At 38.5% G+C, this 14255-nt stretch overlaps 1 protein-coding gene across 2 annotated transcripts in view; it reads left to right on the top strand.

Annotated features, from left to right (window-relative positions):
* The window catches only part of LOC107852264 (ferredoxin-dependent glutamate synthase, chloroplastic), a 105527-nt gene that overhangs the window by 45626 nt on the left and 45646 nt on the right, over positions 1–14255 (top strand). For both annotated transcript variants that reach the window (XM_047407902.1, NM_001324694.1), the window contains 8 exon segments: positions 63–121; positions 250–355; positions 812–908; positions 5583–5698; positions 6094–6291; positions 6413–6523; positions 6643–6882; positions 6999–7097. In XM_047407902.1, the coding sequence (XP_047263858.1) occupies positions 63–121; positions 250–355; positions 812–908; positions 5583–5698; positions 6094–6291; positions 6413–6523; positions 6643–6882; positions 6999–7097 (1026 nt within the window).

Here is a 14255-nt window from a genome sequence, read left to right as displayed (position 1 = left end):
GGCAGATGCTTGCAGTTCAAAAAAGACAGACATTGACTTGATCTTTTTCCCCTGTATTGCAGGCAGTTAAATCCGGGCTTCTCAAAATTCTTTCTAAAATGGGGATCTCCTTGCTCTCGAGGTATCTGCCAATATAGTTTGAGCCAGGAATTTTCTTATTGTAGCCTTTTTTTTTTGGATCTTCTTTACGGCAGTTTACTTTTCTATGTTTCCTCATCTGCTTCTCTCACCAAAACCTATTTGGTTTAGTTATTGTGGTGCACAGATATTTGAAATCTATGGATTGGGAAAGGAGGTCGTAGATGTTGCATTCTGTGGCAGTAAATCGAGCATTGGTGGATTAACCCTTGATGAGGTATTAAAGAGATGAAGCATCTGATCTGTTTGATGGTTTATTATCTTGTATCAATTTTGGTATCACAAGTCTTAACCTATGTTTGAATACATAGCATAAGATATTGATCACTCTCGTTGTGGGAAATCTAGCTTCTTCAGGGGAATAAAGATATCGAATGTATTGTATTGAAAATGTGTAACTTGTTAGCTCCAGTTTCAGTGGGATATATGTTTTGTGAGCTTCAGCTTAAATATTGATGTGTGAAATAGTTGGTTGGTTTATGTAGTGGTCCAATCAGACTTGGAAAGACTTTTGATTTAGTTTGGCAGAAATATCTAGGCTAGAAATTAGAATTAACATGGATGATGACAACTTGACATGAACATTTGGTTAAAAGTTTACCTTGATCTCTGAAGTTCTGCAAAATGTTGGTTCTGCCGATGGGCGGTATACTTACAATCTTTGTTTTCGCAGCTGGCAAGAGAGACTTTATCATTCTGGGTGAAGGCTTTCTCTGAAGATACAGCAAAACGACTAGAGAACTATGGTTTCATACAATTCAGACAAGGAGGTATATTTTTCTAGCGGCTGAAAACTAAAGGTTTTGGAAGTATTCTCTTTCATCCTACAGTATCCAGATTAATGGAACCTAAGCAAATGTTGTAAAATTGTATCGACCTTTAATGGGGTTTACTCATATACCGTGCCAATTTCTTGCGTCTTCAGAGAAAGCTTGTTCAAGATGAAACCATTGCATGTGTGCGCGCTGGTAGATTTTCTTAACATGCTAGACTCCAAGCTTGTAGAGAGGTAGGTTGTTAGGATGCAATTCCAAGCTTTACCAAATTTAGGTTCTCAGGTCAACTCATAATGGTGGTCTGCGGAGTAGAACCAAGTTAAACAGACTTTGGGCATTCCATCTTTTGGGCATTCTATTTCTTATCCATCTGCTGTTTTTTTAACATTCTAGACTCCAAAAGCTTGTATAGAAGGTAGCTGACCAGGACAATATTGTTGTCCAAAAAAAAAAGAAAAAAGAAAAAAGAGCTTGTATAGATGTAGGTCAGAGTTAGCTCTTTACCTTGAGGAAGCTACACCAGGCTACTGAACAGTCTTCTCATTCTATTTCTTTATCTCTTTGTGTGCGAGGGAGGCAGAGAGATGAATGAAGACAGAGAGAATGGGAGGGAAGAAGAGGAATTCACCTGCAAATGATTTGTCTGGGAAGCATTAGATGTTTTTCTGATTTGGATATTTGAGTGAGAAATATAAAAGAAGAATACTATTGAATTGTTGTGTCTACATTATTACATTGAGACCTTATTTATAGACAGTACATACCATTCCTTTTCCAAATAGGTCACTATATTGAAATTCTTTCCAAGTAGGATTCCATATGCCATCCTTGTTCCTACTCATATTCTCACACTCCCCCCAAGATGGTGTATACAAGGCATATGTATCAAGCTTGTTATGGGTGTAATCAATACAAGGATCGATGAGGGACTTGGTGAGGATATTTGCAAGAAAAACTGATAAAGACTGCTTTGGACGTTCGGGAGACCTCAATTGAAAATGAACAAATTGAAAAAGTGATCCGAAAAGTTGTAAACATCGTCGGACAGTCGATTTGTCACTGGAAATTGGTACTCCTTCCGTTCGCTTTCACTTGTCACTAATTTCCTATTTGGGTTTCTACTTTTATTTGTCATTTTTGACACTTCAAGAGAGACAACTTTTTTCCTACTTTACCTTTAGCATTAGTTGTTTTTTCTTGAAATTAATTTCAAGACACAATGTAAACATCATTTAATAGGGATACTATGGTAAAATAGTCATGTTATTAATTGTTTTTCTTAATGGGTGTGCCAAGTCAATATATGACAAGTAAAACCGAATTGAGGGAGCATAAAGTATTTGGGTCATCTCGAAATCAAGAAATGAGTAAATCTTGAATAAGGAAGTCATCGAAGAACTGGTTGGAACATGCTCATGTGCCGGATTATTAGATTTGTTGGCTGAAAAGTGGTCACAATTTGAGAAAAAAATTATGTGTAAGGTCGGACTGATATCACGACTCTACTGAGAAAGAATTATATGGGTAGGGTCGGAATGATGGCACGGCCCTATTGAGAAATATATGGTTAGGGTCGGAATGACAGCACAACCCTATTGGAAAATAGAAATTATGTGGTTAGGGTCGGAATGACGACACGACCTTACCACAAAAGAGAGATTATATGGGTAGGGTCGAAATGACGGCACGTCCCTACTGAAAAAGAGAAATTATATGGGTAGGGTTGAAATGATGGTACGACCCTACTGAAAAAGAGATTATATGGGTAGAGTTGGAATGATGGCATGACCCTACACAAATCAAATCTGAGGAGTCATCGTAAAGACGCATGGAACTACGCAAATCAGATCTGAGGAGTTAGCGAAAAGACGCACGGTGTTATGCAACTCAAATATGGGAAAGTAGTCCTAAAAGATGTACGGTACTATGCAAATTAAATATGAGAAGTAGTTCAGAGAGATGCATGGTGCTACGCAAATATGATATGAGAAAATAGTCGTCAGATAGATGCACGATGCTATCCAAATCAGAAATGAGAAAGTAGTCATTAGAAAGTGTAATACATGGTAACCCAACTTTGCTAACATAATCATTGGTCAGATGGGCGACATATATGGATTATAGGTGCCAAAAAGATACATGGAGACCCAACTTTTTCTAACATGATCATTGGTCAAACGGGCGGCATATATTGATTATAGTTGCCCGCTGGCACCGAAAGCTCTATGATTCTTTACCAAGATCGTGCAAGCTCTGATACGATGTGAGAAATATAAGAGAAGAATACTATTGAATTGTTGTGTCTATATTATCACATTGAAAAAAACTAGAATAAAAAGTTGTTCCGACGGAACCTTTTCTTCTATCGTAGATTGGACGTAGATACACGACTGGGATCCAGAGAGACCATGTCTTCAATCATAGGATCCCAAGTAACCAGATCGATCAAAAGTTCAATCCTATCCGAACTACTCATTTTGAAATGATATCCATGTTCACAAATATTCATTTTTGATTTAAAAAATTTCTTATAATTTAATCCAATTGATTTTTGCGTTGGATTACAAATAGATAGAAATCGTTGATATCTTATAAAAACGCCACATAACTTTCAAGATGGAAGTTATCTTATAGATGTTGTATTCATGCCTGTTTTTGAGACCTTATTTATAGACACTATATTTCAATCCTTTTTGAAATAGGTCACTACATTACAATCCTTTTCCAAGTAGGATTCTGTATGCTATTCCTATTCCTACTCATATCTTAACATAAAATTAAAGAGTGAACCATGCTCTCCATACTTAAATTTGTAGTGCAGATATGACGAGATGTAGTTGAGTGGCAACAGAGTTTCCTAGTCGACTGGCTATTTATTTCCTATAAGTTTAGAATGTTCACATTGTAAAGAAAAAACACATGACCAAATTTTGATGTGGCCACTTACTCCATTTCATGCTGAATTGCAATATTTGAGTAACTTCTATACGATGTATAATGAAGTATAATGTATTAAATGTGCAAGTTTGGAGACAAAATCTAGAGTTTAAAGGTTTCAGGTTAAGCAGTACCTGGAGCGCTAGTTTATACATGCAACACATGAGGTGTAGGTGGAAGTGAAGATTGATGCACAAGTCTTACCTAAGAAAGGAAATTTTAAATATCTTTGGCCCATAAAAATCCAAGGAGATGGGGAAATTGGCGATGATGTCGTACATCATATTAGAGCGGGGTGGGTGAAATGGAGGCTCACCTTCATGGTACTATGCCATAAGAACGTGTCGCCAAGGCTTAAATGTATGTTCTATAGAATGGTGGTTGGGCGAACTTTGTTGTATGGGATATAGTGTTAGCTAGTCAAGAACGCACCCTTTTAGAAGATGAAGGCAACGAAAGATGAGCATCAGATGGATGGGCATATCAATGGGCATATCAGGAGAGATATGATTGGGAATGAAGTTATATAGGCCAAGGTGGGCATGACCTCTGTGGAGGACAAGATGAGGGAAGTTATATCAGGACATTGAGATGGTTCAGGCGTGTGAAGAGGAGGTGCACAAATGCATCAGTATGGAGGTATGGAGGTATGAGAGGTTGTCTATAACAAGAGTTAGGAGAGATAGAGGTGGACCGAAAAAGAATTGGTTAGGTGATTAGAGAAGATATGACACAACTTCAACTTACCGAGGACATGACCCCAGATAGGAATGTATGGAGGTCGAGGAGTAGGGTAGAAGAGTAGTAGGTAGCCAAGTATTGTCGCACCTTATGTGGGCGAGGGAAGGGCCTTGCCTCCTCACCGCTTTTCAGTATTAGTAGTTTTATTTAGTAGTCGCGTCTTTAGTAGCCTCCTCCGCATTTTAGTATCTATGACTTCCTTGCTTTGTCTCTTGTTTTTCTGCTGCCGTATTTTATTGCAAACCTACTTCAGAAACTTTTCTTTTGAGCTGAGGATCTATCGGAAACAACCTTTCTACCCCACAAAGGTGGGCTAAGGTCTGCGTACATCTTACCCATATTCCACCTATGGGATTACAATGGTATGTTATTGTTTTAATGTATTAAATGTGTTTTATTTTTCTTGATTTTAAGACTAAGTTACTTTACCAATCATTTGAAGGGACAAGAGAAGTAACCTAGATAGTGGCGATTAACTTCTCTCAACTTAACTTTTCAATGCCTTATTAGAGAGTAGAGACTAACTGGTGAATTGCCAGACTTCAGTGAGGACAGTTGTGATTCTATTTCTATGTGCATTTTAAGGAGTCTATTTTAAGGGAAGGATTTAAGCAATAACAGCATTGTGCCTACCTTCTGGCTATTCCTATAGTTCCAAGTTCCTCCAAGAAACCAGCTTTCTTAGAATCTTATATCTAGTTAAACTTTGTCTCCCCTACTTTCTCATCTTGAGCAAAACTCAAAGGTGAAGCAAAAATCAATATGGTGCACTCACCTAACTTGTTACAACTGCTGCAATCTGTTGCTTTATAAGTGAAATATATGTCATTTCGAGCTATATTTTGTGAATCAAAAGATACTCTTTTAGTCATCTTATTTTGGAAAATGAAAAGTAGTGGTACTTTGTTTCAAGCTGGAAGTCTAGATGGCTATTTGTCTGTGTTACTGTTGTTTTTCATATCCTTGACTCTCTCTTCCCTTTAATTAAAGGTGAATACCATGGAAACAACCCAGAGATGTCAAAACTGCTCCATAAAGCAGTCCGCCAAAAGAGTGAAAGTGCCTATTCAGTTTATCAGCAGCATTTGGCTAATCGACCTGTAAATGTGAGTTGTTTTACTTATTTCTGTTTCTTATAATTCGATATCTTTGCATTTTCTTATCATCTGGATATCTAATTTGATCCTGTAGTTTACTACTACTGACCATATATATCTCCTCATTCTTCTGATGCTTATGCACAGCCAAATTCCACCCCTGAAGAGCGGATGCATAAGATGCGTTAATAGTAATTGCTGACGTAACCCTCTAGTAATTTTCCCCTGTTTATGCACAGCCAAATATCACTATTGGAAAAGCAGATGCATAAGATGCACTAATAATAGTTGATGACGTAACCTTCTAGTAATTCCCCCTCTGTCGTTCAATCTACTAAAGATGAAGGAATGGGTGAAATACATCAAAATATATCATTGTTTCTGAAGATATCTATGTTTTGCAGGTTCTTAGAGATCTTCTTGAATTCAAAAGTGATCGTTCGCCTATACCGGTTGGAAGGGTTGAACCTGCTTCAGCAATTGTGCAGCGGTTTTGCACTGGTGGCATGTCACTTGGAGCTATTTCAAGGGAAACTCATGAAGCTATTGCAATTGCAATGAATAGATTGGGTGGAAAATCAAACTCAGGAGAAGGTGGTGAGGTAAGTTATACCAGTGGTGTGTTGAACACAATCTGGATTTCTCTTACTTTGCCATTGAAATTGTTCTTTATCACAGCTATTCTACATGATGATAATCTTTTTAATTGTCAACTTCAAACAGGATCCAATTCGCTGGAAACCACTTACTGATGTCGTTGATGGATATTCTCCAACACTTCCACATCTTAAAGGTCTGCAAAATGGAGACACTGCGACAAGTGCAATTAAGCAGGTATGTGCACTATGATTTTGCTCTGCATATCTCTTGATGTTTGTTAGTCCTTTTTATGGGTGGGTTGTTTTCCTGATGACTTGTGGAGAATACACTTGACTTCCTTGCAACCTTTTCAGATTGCTTCCGGACGCTTTGGTGTCACTCCTACATTTCTAGCTAATGCTGACCAGTTAGAAATTAAAATTGCTCAAGGTGCAAAGCCAGGTGAAGGTGGCCAATTGCCTGGTAAAAAAGTTAGCGCTTACATTGCGAGACTAAGGAATTCAAAACCTGGAGTTCCTCTTATATCTCCACCGCCACATCATGATATTTATTCTATCGAGGATCTTGCTCAGTTGATTTATGACCTTCATCAGGTGAAATTCATGCTTAACTGTTGTTCCTTTCAATTGTGATTTTCATTCATGAGCAGTATCAACCCAGAAGCTAAGGTATCTGTAAATCATTACATTGTTGTTTCATTCATGAGCAGGTCAACCCAAAAGCTAAGGTATCTGTAAAGCTTGTGGCTGAAGCTGGTATTGGTACTGTGGCTTCTGGGGTGGCAAAGGGAAATGCTGATATCATACAGGTAACCTAATATTTGTCCCTGCCTTTTATATGCGTCCTTTGTGTTTTGACCTGTTCAGATAGAAGCTAAAATCTAAAAGATAGAAGAGAAATTGGCTATGTTTCCTGATAGAGAGACTGTGAGCTAACTTAGTTGTAACATTTTTTAGCTGGCTGTTATGGTGTACTACTTGCAATTTATCTTTCCTTTTTATGAAGTAATAGCTTATTATTCTGGTGGAAGAATTCTTAGTATATAAGTGGCAAAACTAGAGACCGATACAAAAATGTGTTTCTTCAAGTAACTGTTGGTCATCCATACTAAGTTGGACCTCATGTTTGCACCATAAATTTACTAGAAATAAATGGCAGATCTTCATCTGCTAATAATAATTTTCACACCTTCATATGCTCTCCTGTTTCTTTCCCTCCAAAGTTGAATTGACTTGAAAATTTGGAGGAGTTGAAATTTAAATGGCCATTTCTTTTTTTATTTCTTTCTTGTAGGTAAATCCAAAACAGCATTTTTAATGTGTTGTAGATTGGCCCAAGTACCCTACTCCCTATCAAAATGATGCACATTGTATTCTGGGATGTGACAGTTGGTTGACTCACATCCTTTTTATGTCAAATTAAATTAAGTTGTTTGGCTTGGAACAGTTGTCATATAAAAAATATGTTATTGATTTGTATAGATAGGAGGGAAAGGTGGGAGTCATCTTTTAAATTCTTAGAAACTGGGCTGTAGATGAGTGGGAGTAGCAGATCGTTTGAAGATTACACAGCTGAGTGACACCCAAGTTTTACTCCGGTTTGCTAGTGAGGAGCAGGCTGATGAAACTTTTCACAGAGGAAAGAGGCGGTTTAGTGGTAATTTCCTGAAACTAGACAGATGGAGGGAGCAAGATGGGTGTGTTAATACTCATTGTACCGGTGATACTGCAATCGTAAGTATGGTGAGTTTGCTGCTTCACCTTTGGAGCATGTTGACCTTTTCAAGAAGATCGGAGAGCAGTGTGGGGTTTTTGTTAGTATGCATGACATATCTAGAGCCAAAATTAGGGTGTGGAGGGGGTTCCCTGTTTCTGTAAGATTGGAAATTAGGCATACGATCATGTGAATTGGAAAGTTTTAGATTTCATTATGCTTCAGGTTAGATTTGGGGAGAAGTGGAGGAAATGGATTTGCTTCTACATTTCTTTGGTGAGATTTTCAGTGTTGGTGAATGGTAACCCATACGGTTTTTTCGGAAGCTCGAAGGGTTTGAGACAAGGGGATCCTCTATCTCTGATGTTGTTTATTTTTGTTATGGAAGCTTTGAGTAGGATGATGGATAAAGTTGTTTCAGGGGGCTACTTTAAGGGTTTTAATGCGGCAGTTGGGGGTGAAGGGACAATATCAGTGTCTCATTTGTTGTTCGCAAGTGACACCTTGGTCTTTGTGATGCAATTGAGACCCAACTAGATAATTTAGGCCAAATTCTCACTTGGTTTCAAATGGTGCCAGGACTTAAAATTAACTTGAAGAAGTGTGAGACATTTCCTGTTGTTGTGTTGGGGAGGTGAATGGCATTGGATCACTTGCTCGAGTTTTGAGTTGTAGGGTTGGAGCTGTTCCGACTACATGTCTTGGAGTTCCTTAGGTGCTTCGAACAAGGATCTCATTGTGTGGATTCCGGTTATTCAAAGGATCGAGAAGAGACTAGCAAGCTGACAAAAAAGATATATGTCCAAGGGTGGGAAGGAAGTGCTTATCAAGAGCATACTCTCTAGCATTCCCACTTACTACTTTCTTGATCCAATTACGGTCCTAGAAAAGTTGGAAATGATTCAGAGAATTTTCCTTTGTGATGCGACGGACGGGGTAAAGAAGTTTCATTTGGTGTGTTGGGAGGTTGTCGCATCTCTTAAAAAATGGGGAAGACTTGGAGTTAAAGATTTGAAAGTTTTTAATAAAGTTTTGTTGGGCAAATGGATGTAGAGGTTCGGGGTGGAGGTACAAGCTTTATGGAGGGGGGTGATAGGTGATAAATATGGGATTAGGGACTGGGGATGGAGAACTAGAGATATTGTTTTGCCTTTCGGGTGCAACCTTTGGAGAAATGTAATAAATGGATTGGATTCTTTCGTGGAAAATATCTCTTTGAAGGTTGGTGATGGGACGAGAGTATTTTTTTTGGGGCCATAACTAGTGTGGGGATATAATTTTGAAAGATGTTTGCAGAATATATTGCCAAAAGAGACTTGACTATTCAACCTATTAGGAGGTCACAAGGTGGAGAGACTTTTTGGGATCTGAGATTTAGAAGGGATTTCAAGGTTGGAAAGCGAGTGAGTTTCAATGATTGATAAATCTTCTTCACAAGCAAGCCAATTTGACGGATAATCCCGATGGGTGGCAGTGGGGTCTTGGAAGTAATGGAGTGTTCTCTGAGAAGTCTTTCTACGAGGAAATTTTGATTAGGGAGGAGGTTGAGTTTCCATATAATTTAATATGGGTTCATAATTTGCCGAGGAAGGTGTGCTTCTTGACTTGGCTTGCCACTAGAGGGGTGATTTTGATGGTCGGAAATCTTAGAAAGCCGAAGGTTGTTTTCGTTAGATGGTGCTACATGTGCAAGAAGACGGGCGAGGATGTGGATCACCTTCTTCTACATTGCGGGCTTACTATGCGATTATGGTGGGATATGTTTAGATGGTTTCACACTCCTTGGGTAATGCCAAGAATTGTGAAAAATCTGATGTTGAGTTGGAAGAGAGGGAGAAGGCGGAGAAGACGAAAGGCTTGGAACATGGTTCTGATAGCCTTAATGTGGTTAGTTTGGAGAGAGAGAAATAGAAGAGCTTATGAAGGTGTAGAGTCGAGTTTCTTGCAATTGAGGAGTAGTATTTGCTCTCTTATTTTCTTTTGGTGTAAACAGAAAGTTCCTTCTTGCTTAGAGGATTGGGTGGATTTTGTAGAGCTTCATATTTTGTTGAGTTTTGATCTTTTGGTAGCCTATGTATACGGCCGATTTGGTCATGTTAATGTATTTAAATACTTTTACTTGATCAAAAAGAAATTCTTACCGTTAAAATATTTGGATTCCTAAAACTAATTTACATTTAATGTCATTAGGTATGAAATGGAAATAAAGAATGATCCAATATTAGGTTCAAAACAGAATTGGAATATCTCATTGACTCGATCAATTCTGCAATTTTGACACATCATGTGGAGCTAACTTTTTTTTTAATATATATTTTACCCTTCCTAGGAGCTCTCACCTTTTTGCTCCCTTGTTGACTCGAACCCACGACCTTAAGGTTCGAGGTGGAGGGTGCTTACCAACTGGCAACCCTCTTTTGTCCATGATACTAGTTGGAATATGCCAAGACGTGTTCATATACTGTCAATTTATATCTAAGCAACATAATTTAATTAACGGTTTCTCCAATGATGGTGAATTGTAGTTCCGGATAATTGCTTACTACACCAATGTACAATCACTTATATAGTGTTGGTAAGTCATACCTCATAGGTTCATATTTGTTCTGGGATTTAACAGTTGCCTGTCTTTTGTGCTGTGTCTGGTATAGACTGTGGAGCTTCCCTTGTTTGGGAGTAGGGGGGTTGGGGGAGGGGAAGGTGTTACCTTTGTGTAAATTTTGGTACTAAAATTTCTCAATTGTATTCATCTATAGAGGTACAAATTTATAGTAAAGAGAAAGAAACAAACTAGTGATGTAATCCAAACTAGTAAAGAAATCCTAACTAAGAACAATAAAAGTAAAAAGAGACAGACACAAAATGGAGATTAATTGAAAACAAAGGTTATATTAAAACCAATACCTTCAATCGAAGGAATTGAAAAAGCACCTAATCTATTAGGAAGATCTCAATGGAATTGAGTTCATCTTGTAACCCACCTATCAAACAAAGTATCATCAAAGTCTTAACCAAGCACTCAAATTCTTCAAGAGAAGGTAATTGATAGCTCTGAAGGCGCTAATCTTCACTATCTATAGTTTATTACAGAAGCCCAAAAATGGTTCTTCAAGCAAATTGCAAAAACAGCCCCAAAGTGAATTGTTCTCTAAATTGCGTCCTTAATATGTCACGTCTCATCTAGCCTCTTGCGACCCCATCTCCTACGTCTCCCAAACTGGTTCAAACTTGATGTAGAATGCGATGCACTAGCGGCGTTGCATGTTCCGTTTGGGATTGCATCCACCCCCTTTTTCCTTCATTTCGGCCTCTAAACCAACCATCATGACTTGGAACCCTCAGGATGGCATTTAAGTGTGCTCAAGTATGTCCATCTTCATGAATAGTCCTTGAAGGGCTTTTAGGTCTCGAGCTTGGCTCCTTGTGAATAACCTTGATGCAACTTAATATGCATCAACTAGGAAATTGATACCTTAATTCTAGGAGATTTGAGAATCTAGGAGTGATTTATGCTGATGTAATTTCCTAGAACACTCAATAGCATGGCAAATCTGATTTTATCAGATCGATTTCGATATTATAAATCAGGTAAGATCAAATTAGATCCTACAAATCAGATCTTATCACAATTGATAATAATCATATAGAAATCAACACTCCCCCTCAGTTGACATGTATATACTGTTACTAGCTTGAAAATTCAAATTTTTGTTTAAACTAACCTAATGTGAAAATATTCTCAATTTCCTGAGGTGTTGGGAAGAATGGCATGGACACACTTCCTACTTCAGTCTTTTCATATTTAAGCATCTATCCACTTCTAGATGCTTTGTTCTACCATGTTGAATTGGATTTTGAGCAATGCTTATGGCGGCCTTGTTGTCATAGTACAACTTCATTGGTAGAGCAATCGTTTTTTTTTTTGCAGTTCTTCCACCATCTCCTCTGTTTTATATTATTTATGGGTGCCGTATTTATGTTATGTAATCTGCTCCTGTGCTTTACTATGTGTTTGTGTGGTATCTCGTGCCTTGAGCCGGGGGTCTATCGGAAACAGCCTTTCTACTTCTTTAGAGGTAGAGGTATGGACTGCGTACATCTTACCCCCCAGACCCCACTAGGTGGGAATACATTGGGTTTGTTGTTGTTGTTGTAGTTCTTCCACCATCTTCTTTAGCAAAATCATCTCACAGATCCCATGGGCCATGGATTGTGATTCTGTTTCTGCGCTGCTATGTGCTATGACGTTCTCTTCTTCCCCTTCATGTCACGAGATTTCCCAGATGAATGTACTACATCAAAACTTACACCTTTTGTCAGTAGTAGAACCTGCCCAATCCACATCTTTAAAGCTGTCAATGCCTCTTTGCTGATTATTTTGGTCCTGGTGAACTTTTCGTATATAAGAAAAATCATGTATATCGTTTTTTGGTGCTCTTCCTTCGGGGAGTGCATAAATTGACTGACTAAGCTTATTGCAAAAGCTATATAGTGTATGACTAAGCTTTGTTTATCTTGCTATTTTGCTATTATTTTCTTTCTTTCCTGCTTTGTACTTATCGTCATCTTTGTCCTGTAGTTCCTCATACAAGTGTTCAAACGCTGTCGTTTTAACTGCTAACTTCACTTCCATCTTTGCCGTCATATAACTCTACGTATTTTTCCAATTTTCCTCGATATGTATTTACTCTCCACCAACTCCACATTATCTGATAGTCACACATATTGGTTGCTACTACTACCCTCTTCGCCATCAACCTCTCCCCTATCAGTTGAGCTCGGCAGTAGTTTAGTATCATAACCCAAAAATTCAAGTCATGATGACACCTACTAAAACCCGTCAGTAGGTAAGCCAAATCCCCTTAGCCCGGAACGACAAGTAACGGGCTGATAAGAGAAAGACAATCTATTAAGCAATCGGGCCAAGAACGGAAATAAACACAAGCAATAGGGCCCATACAAATATACAAATTGAATAAGGGAACAAAAATGATCCCAAAACCTGGTCTTGACTGATACAAGAGCTTCTAAACACAACAGGAATACTGAATCGATACATTATGTACAGGAACGTCTCCGAATATACAAAATATAGATCTGTCCAACAAAAAAGAGGGAGAAGAAACAACACCATACGTCAGAAGCTCACCCCAAGTCTCTGATCCAAGATAACTCCCCACGAAGTATAAGTCAACGACAACAACTTGTACGAGGATCTGCATTAGTAAAAAGATGCAGAAGTGTAGTTTGAGTTCCAAAATACGCGGTGCCCAGTAGGCATCATAGATGACTGATCTCATCAGATAAATACTAAGTATAATTAACACAAAGAAACGATATGCAATGTCAGTAACATGAGAGAAGGTGCTTACCTGTGGAAGCTAGCTTGACAAATCTAACGCGAAAAGATTAAATAAGGGATGGTAATGATAGTAGTATACATAGAGTATCTATCCAACTAGGAGAAAACAAGATAATCTAACGCTAAATATGGAAATGCTAGCAAAGGAAGGACCTATGGGGGACTCGGGATACCCAATAAGATCCCACAAGTGAGGTCTGGGGAGTGTAAAGTGTGTGCTGACCGTACCACCACCTCAGGGAGGTAGAAAGGTTATTTTTGGAAGACCCTTGACTCAAGTATAGCAAATTCAGGTATAAAGAAGTGGACAACAGGAAAGAAAATAATCAATGTAAAATCTACCTTAAAACAATAATCAGCCACGAACTAGTGTGATAATCGAAACATAATAAAGAACAACAACGATAGATATCTACGCCTTTACCCTAAGCTAACATTCTACGGTGCACGACATTACTCCTACCCGACTAACCTTCTACTCTAATATGCGTCCTCCACATCCCCCTAACTAAGGTCATGTTCTCGATAACCTGAATATATGTCATGTCTTGTCTAATCACCTCACACCAATTCTTCTTCGGTCTACCTCTGCCCCTCTGTGTACCTACTATATCCAACCTTTCGCACTCCTCACTAGGGCATTTGAACCTTGCCGCATCACATGTCCAAACCATCTCAATCTCGCTTCCCTCATCTTATCCACCACGGAGGCCATGAATAACCCGATCCCTGATTCTTTCACACCTAATATGGCCACACATCAATCTCAACATCCTCATATCTACAACATGCATCTTTCGAACATGGAAGTTTTTGACTGACCAACACTTCGTCCCATATAGTAATGTCGGTCTAACCACTAGTTTATAAAACTTATCTTTATGTTTGGTG

The sequence above is a fragment of the Capsicum annuum genome, chromosome 3 (assembly GCF_002878395.1).
Source record: "Capsicum annuum cultivar UCD-10X-F1 chromosome 3, UCD10Xv1.1, whole genome shotgun sequence".
Lineage (NCBI taxonomy): Eukaryota > Viridiplantae > Streptophyta > Magnoliopsida > Solanales > Solanaceae > Capsicum > Capsicum annuum.
This window is presented reverse-complemented; position numbering and strand designations above follow the sequence as displayed.